General features: G+C 43.4%; 1 protein-coding gene across 1 annotated transcript in view; it reads right to left on the bottom strand.

Annotated features, from left to right (window-relative positions):
- The window catches only part of CPNE4 (copine 4), a 900,265-nt gene that overhangs the window by 11,407 nt on the left and 869,559 nt on the right, over nt 1-19,299 (bottom strand). The window contains exon 15 of the mRNA XM_063922365.1: nt 12,009-12,245. Coding sequence (XP_063778435.1) covers nt 12,009-12,245 — 237 coding nt within the window. The remainder of the gene's footprint in view (nt 1-12,008; nt 12,246-19,299) is intronic.

Genomic DNA, 19,299 nt, shown 5'->3' on the forward strand with positions numbered 1-19,299 from the left:
AGGTGAGTCTCTCTGCAGGGCTTGGTGTGGGGATACAGGGCTTTGGAATGGGCTGGGGCAGCTGGGGATGCAGCATGGAGTAATTGTGGAGACACAGACTGTGGTGTGTGGGAGAGGAAGGAGAGATATACATATTTATATGCGTTGGGTATGCTTTACCAGCGGCCGGGATCCCGGCGTTCAGCATACCGACGCTGGGATCCCGGCCTCCAGAATGGGTGTCGTGGATACCCAAGAGTGGGAAACGCCGGAATCTTGGCCCCTTGCTGGCATTCTGGTGGCTGGGTTCTTGGCATCAGTATGCTGACTGCCAGGATCCCATGCGCCGGTCTCCTAATTACATCCCACTTATATATGTGTATAAATATATATGTATAATATATATATCTGAGGGGGCCCCAGAGATTTCACTGTACCGCGCCTTAAGATTTCTGTTGCCGGCCCTGTATACATACTGTATATCAAATTATGAATATGTAGCTAGCCACCAGGACTTAGAGATAAGATTTTTTACAGTATGAGTTTGATACAAAACATCATGCAAGCAACTATAGAACATGTTTTTTTTTTAAATCTTTTTTTTAAAACCAGGTTTGTTTTGTGTAGAAAAAAAATTGCTGCTTTTAAATTTCACAGATATATCGAAAAAAATCTCTACACTTTCCAAATCCAGCAGGCTATTACATTTGACTCCGTGACTCCTAAAGGTTGTGCTCATTGAATGAAATGTGACGGCCAGTTTCACCGGCATCAATTTATTGCCTGGAAATACTCCAGGGAGATATTATCTGCACACAAACAGCAGACATTGGATTATGGATAAAACACATCGATTTTCCAATGCTCGTCTCTGAAAGGCAAAACATTTAGAGAGTGCTTCACAATGTAATATGTTTAGAATAAATGATTATGAGGGAAAAGGTTGCAGGTCTCATTAAATGACAATTTAATTTATGCCATTTAGAAAAGCCCTCTGACACATTTGTAATGCAGTTAATAGGTCTCATCAATAGGAATTTGCTGTTTGACGGAAGCTTTGCCCACAGAGCTGATTTTAAATTTCTGTTTATGTCTGGAAATAAATGTAATCATATACGTACAGCTGTGTGAGTATGAAGGAATGCAATGTGCTAGTCACTTCTAGTAAGATCAGTTCATTTACATTCCAAAGAATAAGGACCGGTGGTGTGTGTTTAAAAGACATTTTAGTCATGTTACACACTAACAGCTTCTAGTGGCAGACAGGACAGTAATGCTTAGACTCAAAGTAATTTAAATGTCCCCATGATGCCCATTAAATGCTGAGATAGTACTAAGGAACAGTAGACTATGTTCCACACAGTGCCGTAACTAGGCATTTTAGCGCTGTGTGCAAGAGACGGCATTGGCGGCCCCCCTCCCCCCCCGCACCTTATGTAAAATATGGGCAGTGCGCGTCGTAGGCGCGTGCAAAAAATTAGGGGCGTGGCTTCATGGGGAAAGGGTGTGGCCACAAAATAATACCAATTCATACTACAGTGCACAGTAGTCTCCATTATTCAAATTACACCGCACAGTAGCACCACTACACCAGAGCCCCTTTTACACATTACGGCAGTCAGCGTCCCCTTTTTACACATTATGGCAGACAGCGTCCCCTTTTTACACATTACTGTGTAAAATATATATATATATATTAATATATTACACATACATACATACATTACACTGTATATACTATACATATTAAAGAGATACATATTATATAAACACACATATCTATACACATATACATATGTATATACTACGAATAATTTATAATGAGAATATTATATAGCTAATAATGTAGTGCCCAACCTGCCCTGCAGCTGCATACCTGTATTTGCTATAAGCAGCCATCAGGGAAGAAGGACTAGAGACCCTGACGCTGCTGGGCTCATGGAGTCTGTGGCCAGTGGAGTCTAGAGTCACATAGCCTCCAGCCAGGTTACTTCATGTGCGGTGTGGTGCGGGCAGCAGGCGGCGCGTTCGTGACGTCACACTCCATGCGGAACAGGCGCAGGGAAGGCTTGGGAAGCCTGCCTTCCACAACAGCGCCGTCATAGGTAAAACATACGTGCTGGTGTCAGTCGGGGTCAGGGGGAGGTAGTTTGAGCTGGAGGGGGCGGGGCCTTGATGGCCGCTGGCAGGCTGCTGCAGAACGGAAAAAAATCCTGTCTGCAGCATAGAGTAGTGTATAGATGCAGAGCAGGGAGGATCGGTCAACATGCCCCAGACGCCCGTACAGTGGAGCTGAGGCGCCTTGCGGCTGGGGCGGGCTGCGGCTGGGCAATGGAGCTGTACGGAGCTCTGATGCTCCGTACAGTGTTAAACAGGGCCGTGACTGTGCGCTCCCCAGGGCTCTGCGCTGTGTGCGAGGCCCCTCTCGCACACACACCTAGTTACGGCCCTGGTTCCACACCTCAAAACTGCAGTTACAGTACATAATTGATGCTAGTAAGGAACTGAACCACATCCATAGGTTCCTGTACAGAAACATAATTGGAACTCCAACTACAATTTGTTTAGGCTGGGATTTAGCACTGGGTATTGAGGAGCGTGGCCAACTCTTCAGGTGATAAGATTCACAGATAAACTGGAAATAAATAACATGTAGCATAGACGACATGGATTATCTCATCTACTAGTAATATACATTTATACTATGTTACCATACATGTGTAATACATGTATTGTGAAAGCAAGTTTTTTGAGGAGTTTTTACAATGAAAGTATTAAAAATATATATTTAATAATTTATCAATTTAGGGGCCATGCCTAACTATAAGTAGTGCCACATACCTTTATAAGTGCACTGCTGTTGTAGTACCAATCATATCTATTTTTGTGACCATAGTTCTGAGAAAGTCTTTATTCCAAAAAGGCCTCAGGCTTGAGATGCACTTAGGGGTAAATTTACTAAAAGTTCTAAGGGATCGATCCTATTAGCCACGATAATATTGTGGGTGCAAATCATCGCGATAGCACTTTACGGTGGCCCAAATTTGCATAAAAGTGCTTGCTGCACCATAGGGCTCCTAGCACTTTGGTGCAAATTCAGCTCGAAATCAGCCTGCAAAGGGTGCAAGATTGGATGCCGTTGCTGGCTTTTAAACAATGCGGCAAATCGCACCCTTCTTTATTAGTGAGTTGAATAATACGATGTATGGCTGCCACCAACACGCGTATATGGTGCACGGAGGTACGCCCTTTAACAGACCCATTTTGTGCAGGGTGCAAGATTCTCGGAAGAATGGATTGTAGACATTGGGCCATCAGTTTTGTGAACAACTTTAAAACTTGATTCAATAAAGAAATTGGTCTGTAGGATTGCACTTTCGTGGGGTCCTTTCCAGGTTTTGGAAAGACAACTATCCTGGCTTCATTAAATTCTGAGGGGGACGGCTTCCCAGATAGTAAAGAATGAAATAAAGAAATAAGGTAAGGCAGTAATTGGTCATGAACCATTTGATAATATTTGGCCCCAAAACCATCTGGACCCGGGGATTTACCTTTAACCAAAGATTTCATAATAGGGGATAGCTCTAAATCAGTGACAGGAGTCATTAGGAATTCTCTTTCGTCAGGTGCAAGTATCGGCATATCAGCCAGCTGAAGAAAATGGTAGCCTTCCGTAGGAAAGTCTGGCGGAGCAGTATATAGGTGTTCATAGTATTTCTGGAACATCTGTGAGATCTCTCCAGGATCAGTAATAAATAATCCAGAGGGAGTATTAAATTGTAAAATACGAGATAGGGTGGGGTGAAGATTGAATTAAATTAGCCAATAACCTCCCAGATTTATTACAACCATGGAGATATTTATTACGTTGGATATTGTGAGTGAATTGGGCTCTCTCCGTGCACAAGGTCTCATACATTTGCTTGGCAGCTAAATACAATTGTCTATTTTCAGCAGACTCATGTAAGAGTAAATGATCATAAGCAACAGCCAATTGCTTGCTATAATCTGAGATAGTAGCGATTAATTTCTTGCATTTCCTGGCCACATATTCCATTATTTGGCCTCGGACCACTGGCTTAGCTGCTGCCCAAAACAGGTTAATGTCATTGACATGTTCTTTATTGTCCTCAGTATAAGTAAGGACTGCTCTTTCTAAGTGAGAGCAAAAGTCTGTGGATTTAGACAAATAGGAGGGGAATCTCCAATTATAAGACATTAATATCGGATCTTTGAGAGATAGGGTGAACCATACCGGTGCATTATCCGATAAGGCTATAAGAATAATACCTGATTCTTGTACTTTATGATATAAGGACAATGAGATTAGCCAGTAATCTACTCTAGAAGAAGTATGATGGGGTGTGAGTAAAAGGAATATTCGCGAGATAACTGATTTTGGCACCTCCAGGGATCACATAACTGTAGACATTCAGTCAGCATTGAAGTAGGGGAAGTATACTTCCCAACGCCACTCTGAGCACCCCCTGAAGACCTATTCAACCCTCTAGATTGAACATAGTTAAAATCTCCATCCATTATTATTTCTCCCTCCCCCCAGGATTGTAATTTCAAATATACAGCTATGAAAAACATTTTGTGTTGGCTCGTAGGGGCATAGATTGCAGCTAAGGTGTATACAGAACCAAACATTAAGAGTTTGATAAAAATTAAATGACCCTCAGGGTACCGGCCACACATCTTTTATAACATATGGGAGATTTTTATGAAACAGAATTAGAACGCCTCTGCATTTTGCAGTGAAAGAAGCCGCCTTAAATTCTCCTATCCAGGAGTCTCTAAGCATGTTAGGATCTTTAATATCCCAATGTGTTTACTGCAAAAATTAGATATCAGGCTTAAGACATTTCAGGTGGGTTAAAATCTTACGTCTTTAAATTGGGGAGTTCAACCCCTCAACGTTCCACAAAACAAATTTCAGTGAGGAATGTACCCTAGTTGAGCTATTAATTATGTGAGTCATATCTACCCAATACCTCTCCTAGACCATGACATTGTGAATAAAACTATCTGTGATAGTTTCCAACCCCTCCCAGACAGCAGGTTATGAAACAGTAGTATAGACCTAAGAGATTGTATCATACCTGCATATAAAACAGTTTTCCTAAATTCAAAAAATTGAATAACATAGAAAAATATTATAAACATTTTTAGAACCCAATAAAGCAGTTTCACAAACTGCATTAAAACAAGAAAAGATATGCAGTGACATATGGGGAAAGTTCGAAATTCGAAAGTGGGAATATATAAACAACATGAATATGCAATAATGATGGGCTTACGGACAAGACTTGATCTGTAAATATGGTCCTAGAAACCCTATAAATCGAAAACGTGTCAAGAATCATACAGTGTGACACATAGACCAACCATCCCTGTCTACGGGATACAGCACTGACCCAAGGATTACATAAACAACAATATAGTGAAATAATAAGAAAAATTATATATATATATATATATATATATAAAGAGCCAGAATGTAAATTCGTTAAAGGATACAACAACAATGGAAACAATTTGTTATCAGTCAGTATCTGACATATTGGAAGCTGCTGGAGCAGGGAGAGAGTCTATGAAGTTCTTCAAAGCCTGTGGTGTGTCCATAAAATATGGCCACCCCTCATGATAGACCCACAGTTTGGCCGGATATAGTAATGCAAATTTACAACCCAGTTCAAAAAGCTTCTTACATGCACGGGCGAATTCTCTTCTTTTCATGGCCACAAGGAATGAAAAGTCTTTAAATAATAACAACTTATTACCTTGATATTGAAGATGAGAGCATTTCCTGTATGCGTCCATGAGACGTACTTTATCCGCATAATTGAGAATTCTGAAGATAACTGGCCTGGGTCTGTCTCGTGATGTTTGCCTGTCTGGGCCAACTCGGTGCACTCGCTCCACCAGTAACGGACCAGTTGCAGGCATACAGTCCAATTCCTGTGGCAGCCACTCCATATGGTCGGCATTTTTTACTGATTCAGGTAGGTCGATGATGCGTACATTATTTAATCTGTTACGATTCTCCAAATCTTCCAATTTGTTATGGATGGAGGTAACCAACTTCTCCTGTGCAACGATTATAGCTTTAGACATCGAGAGTTCATCCTCTAAATCTGTAATCCATTGCTCCGCTTCTGATAAATGCTGGTCATGTTGCGCAAGCTGGGTTAAAGCAGAATCAATTTAATCTTTTAATGGTGCCAACTTCTGGTCAAGTAATGCCGCAAGGATAGCGGTTAGTTCTTGTGTGGGTACAGAACCAGCAACTGGAGAGGGCAACAGATTAATATCACCATCTTCTAAGGTGCCTCCAGATCTCATAGCAGGAGAGGATGGAGAAGAATTAGAAGTATTGCTTTTCCCACATCCTTTATTCTGCTGGCCTCCCTTTAGGCCTCTCTGTGGTCTAGCCACAAATTTATCCACGACATCAATAATTATAGAAAAATTGTACTGAGAATATCAAAAAAGAAAGTCTCACTTGTTTCTTCAAGAGAGTGTGAGGATTATAGCAGATGACAAATCAACAGAGCAGCAGTGCTCAGCTCCCCTGTCCAGCAGCAGTGAGCAGGGCACTCTGGGCCGCAATTTAATTTATATAGGAGATGACCTTCCACAATAGCTTACCTCAAATTACACCTGGATGTGTTAAGGTTAGGAGTAGAGGATAGGCAAAATACAGTATGATAGTGCAGGCACTCACCCAGATATGCTGCTGCGTGGGGTTTATGAGTTGGGTGGAAGTCTTAGAAATGATGTCTTAGCAGCAGCGCTGGAGAAGGGCAGCCTGTTTGAAAGCATATGATATCACCAGCGACAGCTTCGTCGTGAGGTAGGGCACGTTCTCTTTTACCATAAGTTTCCTTGGTTAAGGTAGCCCATTTCTGGGTAATAGCTTGCAGGGATGACAGAAGATAGTCAGAAAAGGTTCCGCAGCCACTGGCATCTCTGGGAGGAGAGTACTGGTATCTCTGGGAAATGAGCCTTTGAGGGAGCTCAGAGTGACAGGGCAGGGTGGAATACAGGGGCCAGGCAGGGTAAGCAGCTGCAGGAAAAACTCATTTTTTTAAAATCTGCAGTGGAGAGGAGATCCAGCACAGTGGAAGCAGGTCTTCGCAGTCACTGGTGCTAGCGTCAGGACAGGAGGAGAGCAGCAGCCGTCCAGGCAGAGATCAAAGGCGGGCGGCCGCGGCTCTTCCCTAGCTTCTCTTCCCGTCAGTGCAGAGACCCGGCTCACGGATGACAGCGGCCCCAGCACGTCTGGTCCTCACATCCAGCTGCACTGAGCGCACAGAGGGCACTGGCACGCAGTGGCCAGGATCCTGGAGCTCCGAGACCGTGGGCAGTGTGCGGCTCTGGAGGATGGGCCCACCGAGTACACAGCTAGTGTAAAAGAAAGGAGTGTACTGGGCCTGGTTGATGTTTCTCCAATATTAATAAACAAACGTGGATGAATTAAAATATGTAAACAATTTATTTACTAGATAATGTATGTACCATAACACTTAAAAACATATAATTTGGCATAAATAAAAACTGAGAGCCAAATAAAAATAGCTGCTGGTATGTATCCACATGGGATACCGGACTGAAGGATAAAGTTCCCTGGGGAATAGTGATGTTTAAATACAGCTGGTGTTACCCATAGCGATGGAGTCCTCCAGGTGCTTGAGAATTAACGGCAGGCAAGCTGTGATGATTAGGCAAAAGCTGGGTCTCTCCAATCAGTGCTGTAATAATGCAGTCCCACAGAGAAAGTTCCAAAGGCAAGGAATGAATTAAAAGTCCATATCTGGATCCTCATGAAGTGGAGAGACCCAGCTTTTGCCTAATCATCATTGTCTAGTGAATAAATTGTTTACATATTTTCATTCCTCCACGTTTGTTTATTAATATTGCAGAAACATCAACCAGCGCCAGTACACTCCTTTCTTTTACACTATTGTTTTTGGGACTGACAATCCCTTACTGGCAGCAGTGACAGCACATCTGGGCCTTGTATTTCTATTCGAGTACACAGCTAGGCCACCGGGTCCCCCCAGGGTAAGTGCAGGAGGGCTCTACACCGGGGAGAGCTATATCGGCAGGCAGTGGAGAAAACACCAGCAGACACTTCCGCATCAGGTCGGCCGGAACCTAAACTTGAAGCCCCGGCTGTAAAGAGAGGGGGGAGGCCACAACCCGCGGACACCCCATCCTGGCACCCGAGTATTGGGGAGCAGCAGGGAGCTGAGACAAAACAGCACTGATCGCAGCTGACAGCAATTAGGGGGATATTTAGAAAGAATCAGCCAGGAGATCCTGAACCATGCGTCTTCATGAATTAGCTGCCTAGCCACGCCCCCCAGTAAGTTGCTATTTAATCATTTTACAGAAGGCTGTGCCAAAAACAGAACTAAATATATTACGTAACAAAACTGAGCAGCAGGATAAAAAAAAATCTGTAATTTATTGTATGCAAGTGACAATCTGTATAATGAAGCCTAAACAAGCAAGCCTAACAATTTCTAACAATAAACTCTTAATACTTGGTCCATCCCACACTAAATTCTGTATTCCATGGGTGGGATTCAATTCTTTTCACCACCTTCTACATTTGTTCTATTTTTGCTGATGTGCGTGGTATAATCATTTCAGCTTGCCTGGGGTAACGAGGACGCCAAACCCTTTACGCAGCTAAACCTGATTACTATGGGTGCGATATGAGCTACACCTGATTACTACGGGGATCACTTTAGAAAGTAGATTTGGCGTGATTTGAATACCACCCATGAATCTTTATATGAAATAATTATCAGCTGTTTTTAGAATCAATTTGATTTTCAACAACCAGCAAAAGTCACTTTGAAGTTTGAACCTCAAGCACAATGCCATTTTTATTTGTCTACTTTCGGGTGCAAATGCATGCCTTGATTTCTGTGCCATAATGCTGAGAATCTACAAGGTGTAAATGGTGCTTATTATGAAGGAAATAACTGGTTGGATTGGGTGGTCTTTATTGACAATGGGTAAGATATATAAGCATGGCCCTATTTATAATGAGTGCAAGGTGTGCAGTGCGGAGGATCCAGGGAAGGCCCACAACACACACCCTGCATCCATAGACAATACTTACGTCTTCACTGGTGGGAGCAGATGTCACCAGGAAAATAATGTCGGCGACATTTTCCCAAAGATCTGGCAATGCACAACAGGCTCTAGCACAGTGGCATAAAGGAGGCATAACTGAGAGATATTGCAGGAGGTAAACGGACATGCTTATTGACTCAAGACTTACCTACAGTATTTACTCAAGCATTTTACTAAAATCTTCTATTAAGCTTAATTTGTGCTGTAAAGGCAAATGTAAAGCACTTTGGGGCTGGGATCCGGTCTGAAGATCGACAGTGTCTAGGTCGACAATGTTTAGGTCGACCACTATAGGTCGACAGTCACTAGGTCGACATGGATGGAATGTCGACAGGGTTTCTAGGTCGACATGTGCTAGGTCGACAAGTCTAAAGGTCGACATGAGTTTTTCACATTTTTTGGGGGGGGATTTTTTCATACTTAACGATCCACGTGGACTACGATTGGAACGGTAAAGTGTGCCGAGCGAAGCGGTAGCGGAGCGAAGGCACCATGCCCGAAGCATGGCGAGCGAAGCGAGCCATGCGAGGGGACGCGGTGCACTAATTTGGGATCCCGGTCACTCTACGAAGAAAACGACACAAAAAAAATAAAAAAATCCTCATGTCGACCTTTAGACCGGTCGACCTAGCACATGTCAACCTAGAAACCCTGTCGACCTTCCATCCATGTCGACCTAGTGACTGTCGACCTATAGTGGTCGACCTAAACATTGTCGACCTAGATACTGTCGATAAAACGAACCACACCCTTTGGGGCTATCCTATTAGCCGCAGTATTTTATCTCAGGTAATTGTTTCGCTGGGGGCTATCCAATAAACCGGCGCTTATCGGGGATTGGTTTCACCTGCCTTAGGCAGGCAAAGCGAAATCCCCGATATGTGACTATTTTTGCCGCGGTAAGTGCCGCAAAAATACATAGGTCCAAGGTTTTTCACAGACCCTATATATTTTTGCTAGAAAAACCGTTTGTTTTTTTCACAATGTAATTGTATACTGGTGATAAAAAACCGGTGAAACAATTTTACTTTTTTTTTTCGAAAACACCCCATTTTGCACGGACACGGCATTATTGCGGCTAATTGGTTACCCCCTTTGAGTGCTGTTAGGAGAAAAGAGCTAAAGTATATAAATAACATTATAATTCGTTTTCTTATTCTTATTCACAGAAAGGAATATTCCAAAAGTGATGGCAAGCAGGACTGTTCTCTTTCTACCATGCACATTTCAGGGGTTTGAGTGGCCCCCAGTCAGAGCAGCAGCTGTCACAGATGGGAATTGTATAGTGTCTCACCAAGAGAGAAGGTCAGCGCCTGGGATTATTCTCCCTGTCACTTAGTGGTAGGGTGAATTATATTATGTTCTCTTTCTACCATGCACATTTTCAGCTGCACCCACAATCCAGCAGAGTGATTGTACAGGGCCACTAGCCAAAAGCAGAGCCTTTATTTACTTATTTTTTTCAAGTTCTTGAATGTTTCCAGTGAGAGCACAGCATTATTGTTCTACTGAAATTCACATATAAACATTTAAGTTTTAGTTTTATTTGACTCTGCACATCACATTCTGCTGAAGCTTGATTAAGAGCAAGGTAAGCAACAATCTAGCTGACTTATACCCCTTTCAGACTGACAAAACATTCCCAGGTTATTGCACATGAACGCGCATCAACCCAGGAATTTGCTCAGTGTGAAAGGGTACAGGAACAATATCCCGAGACGAGCATCCCGGTATTTCATCCCAGCTCTCGACCAGGGTTGAATCCGGGATCGTCCTGGGATGCGGTGCAGTGTGAACGGGTATGCCGGGTCAAGGTGACCCGACACCCGTTCTCTGCATAGGAGGAAGCGGGGCTTGGAGATGATTATCTCCAAGCACAGCCTCCGGTAATGTCAGCGATGACGTCACCAACCTGGCAATACGCCGGGTCGGGCCGCAAGTCTGAAGGGGTCTCAAGCTGGGTTGCACCAGGGAAGCATCCGCGTACACATTTCCGGGTGCGACCCGGCTACTGTCAGTGTGAAAGGGGAATAATAGACGTGCAATATGCATGAACACACAATGCATTGTCTGAAATGTATTAAGCCTTAAAAAGTGATAAAAGGGAGACGGATAAAGAGTGATAAATGACCAGTCAATCAGCTTCCTAACTGCCATGTAACAGGATGCGATTGAAAAATGACAGTTAGGAAATGGTTGGCTGGTACTTTATCACTCTTTATCAATATCCACTTTATCACTTTTTAAGGCTTAATACATTTGGGCTGTTTGTTTCCTTTTATAGAGCAGTGTGGCAAGAGAGGTATACATACCTTTTACCAGCATCCAGGATCCCGGGTGTCATGATCCCGACAGCAGGATCCCGGCCACCAGTATGTCGGCAGCGGAGCGAGCGCTAGAAAGCCCCTTGCAGGCTCAGTGCGCTCGCTATGCTCGCCACATGATGGTACTGTAACTGGTTGGTATGTGCGCAGTTGGACATCATGGCAAAGCCTTACTGCACATCACCTGTATTTTAATAGACCCCTAAAATGTTGCTTCTCATGCTCATTAGTCAACGTATTAATTACCTATCCGTATTTTAAGTTTGACAAAATATTCTTTTCACTTGGTCTGCACTGTACTAGTAAACAAATGCTTATATCTAGTTACATCAGGGCACTCAATCTTACCCCCACCTTTCTACAATCAACTAATATGAAGTATGTCAATGTTAACATTTAGCATGTTACTGAATGAAGCACATTATTCAGATACACCTCATAAATCAAAGAGGCCCAAAACATGTTTCTATTTTTGGAAATGCCAGAAAATGAAAAATGGCCTCCTCTGTCTGTCACATCATGAAGACCAGGTTCTTAACAGATACCTACGTGTTTGAAATTCCTGAATGGTACAAACTGAACAATGTCCCGGAGTACAGGCTCTCCCTTGGGTGATCTCAGTATTCCATCATCTCCATCCAGCATCTGCATGTCACTAAAATCTGCATTGCCAACACCAACAATGATGACTGACATGGGAAGATGTGAGGCATGAACTATGGCTTCCCTAGTGTCGGCCATGTCTGTGATTACACCGTCCGTTAAGATGAGAAGGATAAAGTATTGCTGCAAATAAATAGTAAAAAAAAAAGGATAAGTTAAAGTGACATAACGGATATCAGTTCCAAACAATTACTAAATTAACATAACGTTAAATGTATATGTAAATGTATATGTGTATGTATATGGAAGGACGATAATCAAGGGTGCTGTACCCAGAGGAAGAGAGTTAATAGGCATTGGCTATATTTTTCTGAACGACACTACAAAGAAATAGAATCTCAGTGCTTGTTGCTGTAGCTTAGAACCCATTGCACACATTTCACCTGGTAATAACTAAGCCACAAATTGTTCATTACAGCTGACACATGAATGTTTGGCTGTAAGTGCCATTTGCCCATGTGTGCTCTATCTTACCAATCTGCTGTACATTACAGTAAAGAAGACTTTTTTGTTGTTGACAGACACCAATAGTTTGTATTGTAAAGAATTTTGTAATACATATGGGTTACAGAAAACAATGGGTAGCGGGATGGGGATACTTTTAAACTTAGTGATAGATGTAGTGATAGATGATTTATAGGCATGGTCTGCTTCTTGACTATATATAGAAAGGCAGATCAGGCAAGCACAATTTGGCAATAGTCATCACAACAACTGGATAAGTCAGATCTGCATGGTTCCAACAAACTGAACAACACACATTAATGTAATAATTACAATACATGGGGCAGATGTATTAACCTGGAGATGGCATAAGGAAGTGATAAACCAGTGATAAGTGCAAGGTTATAAATGCACCAGCCAATCAGCTTCTAACTATTCATTTACATATTGGAGCTGATTGGTGCGTTTATCACCTTGCACTTATCACTGGTTTATCACGTCCTTATGCCGTCTCCAGGTTAATACATTAGCCCCAAGGTCTGATGGTCCACATGCTTTTTCCAACTTAAAAGTAAAAATTGTCATTAGTATCAGAGCAAGTAGCTGAGAGCAGGGTGCACATTTCCAAATACCCTACTTTCAGAACCTAGAGACTAGCATAACAGAATATGTAAGAATAAATGAGTATCCTCTACAAAGGGCGTAGCTACCATACAGTAGGTACGGGGAGTGCATCTGCTATGGGGCCTAGAGCTGAGAGGGGCCTACCTTCCCTGTCAAAGTTAAATGGGTTATATATATTTTCAACCATTGGGTGGTACAGTATTTATAGGCCCCTACAAACTTTTGCACTCAGGCATACAATAGATCTAGCTATGCCCCTAACCATGCTCATTGTAATGTGATACACTATGTAGACAAAAGTGATTGGACAACTCCCCCCTTGCGCATGCAAACAAAATGGTGTGCCTGTACAGCAGACACATGTTCGTGAAGGTATAAAATGGGTAGAGGGGCACTGATTAGATAATTTGCTAACAAATGGCCTGCTGAAAGGAGCTAGCCAAGTTTAGAATGGGAATCATTGTAGGATGTGCGGTGTCATGTTTCCAGGGCGACGCTGGACTGGTATACACAGTAATTTTGGTAACCCGGAAGGACTGGCCAGTTCAGAGTCCAGATCTTAACCCCATTGAGAACCTCTGGGATAAATTGGAGTGACAGGTGCATTCTAGAACTACTCAACCTTGTTCAGTGTCTCATTTGGTCACTGTATTTAAGGAAGAATGGCAAAACATACCACCTGCTGTTGTCCAGGCTCCTTTGGACAGTTTGACAAGAAGGGTGTCTGCAGTAATCACTGCATGTGGTGGACCTACAAAGTTCTGACGTCAATAAAATCTTATTGATGTATTTGCGGTCAGTGTCCAGGGGCGGATTGGAACACTGGGATTCCGGGCCAGTCCCCCCTGGGCCAGTCCTGTTGTCCCCTCAGTGGCCTCATTCCCCCTCTGCCGTGTGGTCTGCTGCGATTGGAGCCCAGCTCAAATTAGGGAGCGGGCAGCACAGGATCTCCGTGTGCCCTGATGTAAGATGGCTGCGGGAGGTCTTCTAAGCTTGTCCATCCACAGGCAGCTCCTCCCAAGGTCCTTCGCGGAGCTTGTGAGTCATACCTCACAGCTCTGCCTCCTGTAGCCTGCAAGTCCTGCTTCTTCAGTGTCCTCCTATGCTGGGGAGTGGGGGCTGAGCACATGCGGTAATGATTCGGTTATCCTCATTGCGGTCCCAACAGTCATCATGGAGCCTGGTTGCCCCATAAGCTCACATTGGAGGATGTAAAGGTGATGGCTGATGATGGGGATGGATAGGCGACATGGGGCTGCATCATTGAGGTACAAAGTGGACATGGGGATGCAACAGATGAGTACAAGGGGGACATGGGGCTGCAGCATTAGCGTACAGAAAGGGATGTGGGGCTGCATCATTGGGGTTCAGATGGGTATATGGGGCTCTAGCATTGGGGTACAGATGGGGAATGTGGGGTTGCAGTATTTGGGTACAGAGGGGGAATGTGGAGTTGCAGCATTGGTGTACAGAGGGGGTTTTGAGGCTGCAGCATTGGGGTACAGAGGGGGAATGTGGGTTTGCAGCATCTGGCTACAGAGAGGGAATGTAGGGCTACAGCATTGTAGTACATAGGGGGACATGGATCTGCAGCATTGGTGTACAGAGGGAGAAAGTGGGGCTGGAGCAATGGGGTACATAGGGGGAACATGGGGCTACAGAATTGGGATACAGAGGGGAACGTGAGTCTGCAATATTGTACTGTAGGCAATTGTGTATTCTATGCAGTGACCTGTAAGTGATGTGGAGTGTACTGTAAGTAGTTATATGCAGTGTAAGTGATATGCAATGTAAGTGATTTGTAGTCTAAACCAAGTGTATTGTAAGTAAAATGCAGTGTAAATGTGTAAGTGATGTGCAGTGTAGGTGATATGCAGCATAAGTGATATGCAGTGTAAATTGTATGATAATGATATGCAGTGTAAGCAATGTGTAGTGTAAATGACATGCAGTGTTCTGTAAGCAAAGTGTAGTGTAGGCAAGGGCGGATAGGGTGGGAAAGTTTTGGGTACTGTTAGTTGGAAGCAGCGGTGCTACGCTGAGGCACTGGCTCCAGTTGCAGGCATTAAGCTATCCAGCCCTATTCCCTGGGACAGTTACCCCGCCCACCCCCCAAAGCATACCCTACACCCACCCTCTCCCCATCCACCTGAACTCTGAACATACGCTAACTACTGACCTCCAGAACATACCCTACTTCCTCTCCAGCTTAGAGCTGATGAACATTTTAATGGTGTGATCAATGGCGTACAAAGCATGATTTCAGTGTATGTAGACACAGAAAGTGTGCATCTCAGTTTTTGCATATTTGGAAGCACGGATGTACACAAAAGAAGGGCATTGTAGCAACATTAGCCGCACATACAGCTACAGCAAAAGACGCGAGGAAGGCCGCAACTGCGTCCAATAAGAATCAAGCCCAATGAGGGATCCCGACCTCCTCAACTGAACCCACCCCAATTAGGCCTGCTTCCATAAATTTCCCAGGCTGGTTTTCCATCCTAATACACCCCTGTCAGTGTCCAATCACTTTTGTCTACATAGTGTATAAAAATAACTGGAGGGCATTATAATGTTACATGTGGTAATATGAACTGGGGGCACTGTAATGTGGCATAATATGAACTGAGGACACTGTCATAATGTGAATTGGCAGCCCTTCAACTGATATAATGTGAACTAGGGCACTACTATGATTTATAAAATAAACAAAGGCACTACTATAGGACTGAACGTTAACTAAGGCACTACTATGGTTTAGAAAAGAAACTACTGTAGGACACTATTATGGGGCATAAAAGAACAACTACTTCAGAGAGGTGTTGCTCTAGAAGCATTGGGACATGGACCCATTCAAAATGATGATATGGGGCCAACAAAGTTCTGGCTACACCCCTGATCCTCTCCACCCTTTTTGTATTTTTTTCTCCCAAAGTACAATTATCAGTGAAGTTTGTATAATACCAGAGCCAGATTTTTCTTGGTTAATTGGACAAACCAAGGATTCTATACTGTAGTAGTTGCCATACTCTATATTATAATGCCATTTAAAGTATAAATATTAGGAAAGTATTGCTTAGGAACCTACTATATAGCACATAAGAAAGAAATATAATCACATAAGAAAATCACAGTTGAGATAGTTAAAAGTGTTGATACCCCTTTAGTAGTATACCATACTGCTAACAGAAGCAAATTAATGTCCTCAGGATTGCAATAGAGGCATCAAAATAGATAAATAAACAAATCACAGTATCGGACTGCTGAATGAGGGATAGGTACTTGAAGATTAATGGCTGGTAGCTTAATCATATCTTTGCAAATGTAACTCAGATCTCTGTATTACTACTATCATATAAGATGTAAATCTCCTGTAATGGTCTATTATAGACCAGGGAATTCTGATTTTCTTTTCTTGGCTAGTAGATTAGCCTCTCCCTTGCAAGCACATGTAATGGACTGATTAATTAATTTCAGCAACTTGGCATTTTTGTGTATTACTGAGAGGCAGGGACGGACTGCCCATCTGACAATTCTGGCAAATGCCAGAAGGGCCGATGGGCTGGTGGTCAGGCCCGGTCAACAGAGAGCAGGGAAGACCGCGTGCAGTGCAGATTCCAGCTCTCTGGAATGTCCCCCGCTGCAGCCCGTAGTGCCTTGTTGCTAAGCTATATGGTGATAAGTCCCAGTCCATCCCTGCTGAGAGGCATGTATGGGATCCATAGTTGGAGGGCATGCTGGTACTTGTTGTGTTATTTGGAGAATCATGGGGTGCCTTCAGGCTAGTTAGCTCTCAATTTAAAAATATATAAATGTTTGTGCTATCATCATGTAGAAATATACAACTGTGATTTCTTATGTGAATATGTATATGTAGTAATTATTACAGAATTTATATATTTACATGTACAGATGCAGACACGCTCATTGTGGCTACATCTAGGTGTGAATGCGGCTTGTTTTTACGTGATGGCAAGAAAGATGAAGTTCCCAACAGTGCGCAAAAAAAAGGCAGCTAGTAATACAGTGTGCCACAGGAGACTTTTCCCACCTCCTAAACAAATGCAAACAAAGTATATACGATACGTGGTATACCATTCAACCAGCGCCTTACTAAACAGTGGTATTATTTCGTTTATCAGGGGTCCTGCGTCTCCTTTAGACCTTCCCGTGTGTAGGGAGGTTCTCAGACCTCAATCACGTGTTCAGTACCGTGAAAAAGAAATGAATGCAAAATAGTGTGATACCATTTAAAAATTTATAACACACAAAGTTTAAAAAACAATTAGAAGAATACACCACGCATGTGGTAAATACATGAATGAAACACTCTGGGTCTTCGACAGAAGGTAGGCTAATTACCAGATGTATGAAGAAACAAGCTCATATGGATGTAGTTTGGATGCAAGTCCAAAACAGGGGAAATCACCAGGCTGCAGCACCGGGGTTCCTCAATGGCAAGGTTCTCACATCAGCCGTGTTAGTCTCCTCTCCTTGTCGTCCACACCAGGCAGAAGTCCCGAATGGAGCACCTACGCGTTACGACCCTCCACGGGTCTTTCTCAAGGTCAGGCTCAAAAAGTGAATGACACTCTGGGCGTCCGTCCGTTTTTAAAAGTCCTGCACTCAAATTCTATTGGTCCCAGCACAGCTGATCCCTATACAGATATCAACTAAGAGTCCGTGGATACAAGTGCTAGGACCACCCCTCATTACACTACGGTATCCATGGAAACTCCAATCCTGATGTGTAGAGCGGGTGACGCGACCTTCCGGTTTCGCCTCACCATGGTTACCAAGATGCCATGTAGAGGGAAACGTCATGCGTTCCACCAGTCCCTTCCGTTTTAGCCGTGTCTACGTCTGGCCTCTCGTGACGGAACTTTATCACGGCTCTTGGTCGGAGTCTCCTCCTACATTACCGATCATGTGGTTTTTTATTTTCCTGATCGTTTAGTGGCCAGAGGGTTAGGCGCGTCATCTGTTGCTATAGTGACGCGTCTCAAACCACGATCATATGTCACGCGGACTGGGTGCTGGCGTTCTCTGATCTTAATATGTGACCTAATAGAATGCAATTAAGAACACATATCACATTAAACGTATACACACACATATTGTAAACATCAGCAAAGCATAATTCAAATTTTAAAGAAACCACTTCACCTCGAACTCTAAATTCAAGCCTTTAGGTTGGAGGGTCCCCCACTCATAAACCACAATCGCATTCTATTATATACACAACGCTCTTGGTGTTGCATGTAATGAAATCTCCAACGTTGTGTATATAATAGAATGCGATTGTGGTCTCTATTATACAGGGAGAACATCAAGGGCCCTCAAAATACGCCTGGGAGAACATCTAAGAAATATTAAAAAGGGTCTTGAGACCCATGCTCTCTCCAACCACTTTAAAAAACAACATGGATGCTCTACAGCAGCCATTAGACGTTTTGTGGGTGTGAAATGGGTAAGAGGGCACTGGAGGAGGCGGGACCTCCCAAATCAATTAGCTAAAGCAGAAATGAGAGCAATTTATGAGTGGGGGACCCTCCAACCTAAAGGCTTGAATTTAGAGTTCGAGGTGAAGTGGTTTCTTTAAAATTTGAATTATGCTTTGCTGATGTTTACAATATGTGTGTGTATACGTTTAATGTGATATGTGTTCTTAATTGCATTCTATTAGGTCACATATTAAGATCAGAGAACGCCAGCACCCAGTCCGCGTGACATATGATCGTGGTTTGAGACGCGTCACTATAGCAACAGATGACGCGCCTAACCCTCTGGCCACTAAACGATCAGGAAAATAAAAAACCACATGATCGGTAATGTAGGAGGAGACTCCGACCAAGAGCCGTGATAAAGTTCCGTCACGAGAGGCCAGACGTAGACACGGCTAAAACGGAAGGGACTGGTGGAACGCATGACGTTTCCCTCTACATGGCATCTTGGTAACCATGGTGAGGCGAAACCGGAAGGTCGCGTCACCCGCTCTACACATCAGGATTGGAGTTTCCATGGATACCGTAGTGTAATGAGGGGTGGTCCTAGCACTTGTATCCACGGACTCTTAGTTGATATCTGTATAGGGATCAGCTGTGCTGGG

The sequence above is a fragment of the Pseudophryne corroboree genome, chromosome 5 (assembly GCF_028390025.1).
Source record: "Pseudophryne corroboree isolate aPseCor3 chromosome 5, aPseCor3.hap2, whole genome shotgun sequence".
Lineage (NCBI taxonomy): Eukaryota > Metazoa > Chordata > Amphibia > Anura > Myobatrachidae > Pseudophryne > Pseudophryne corroboree.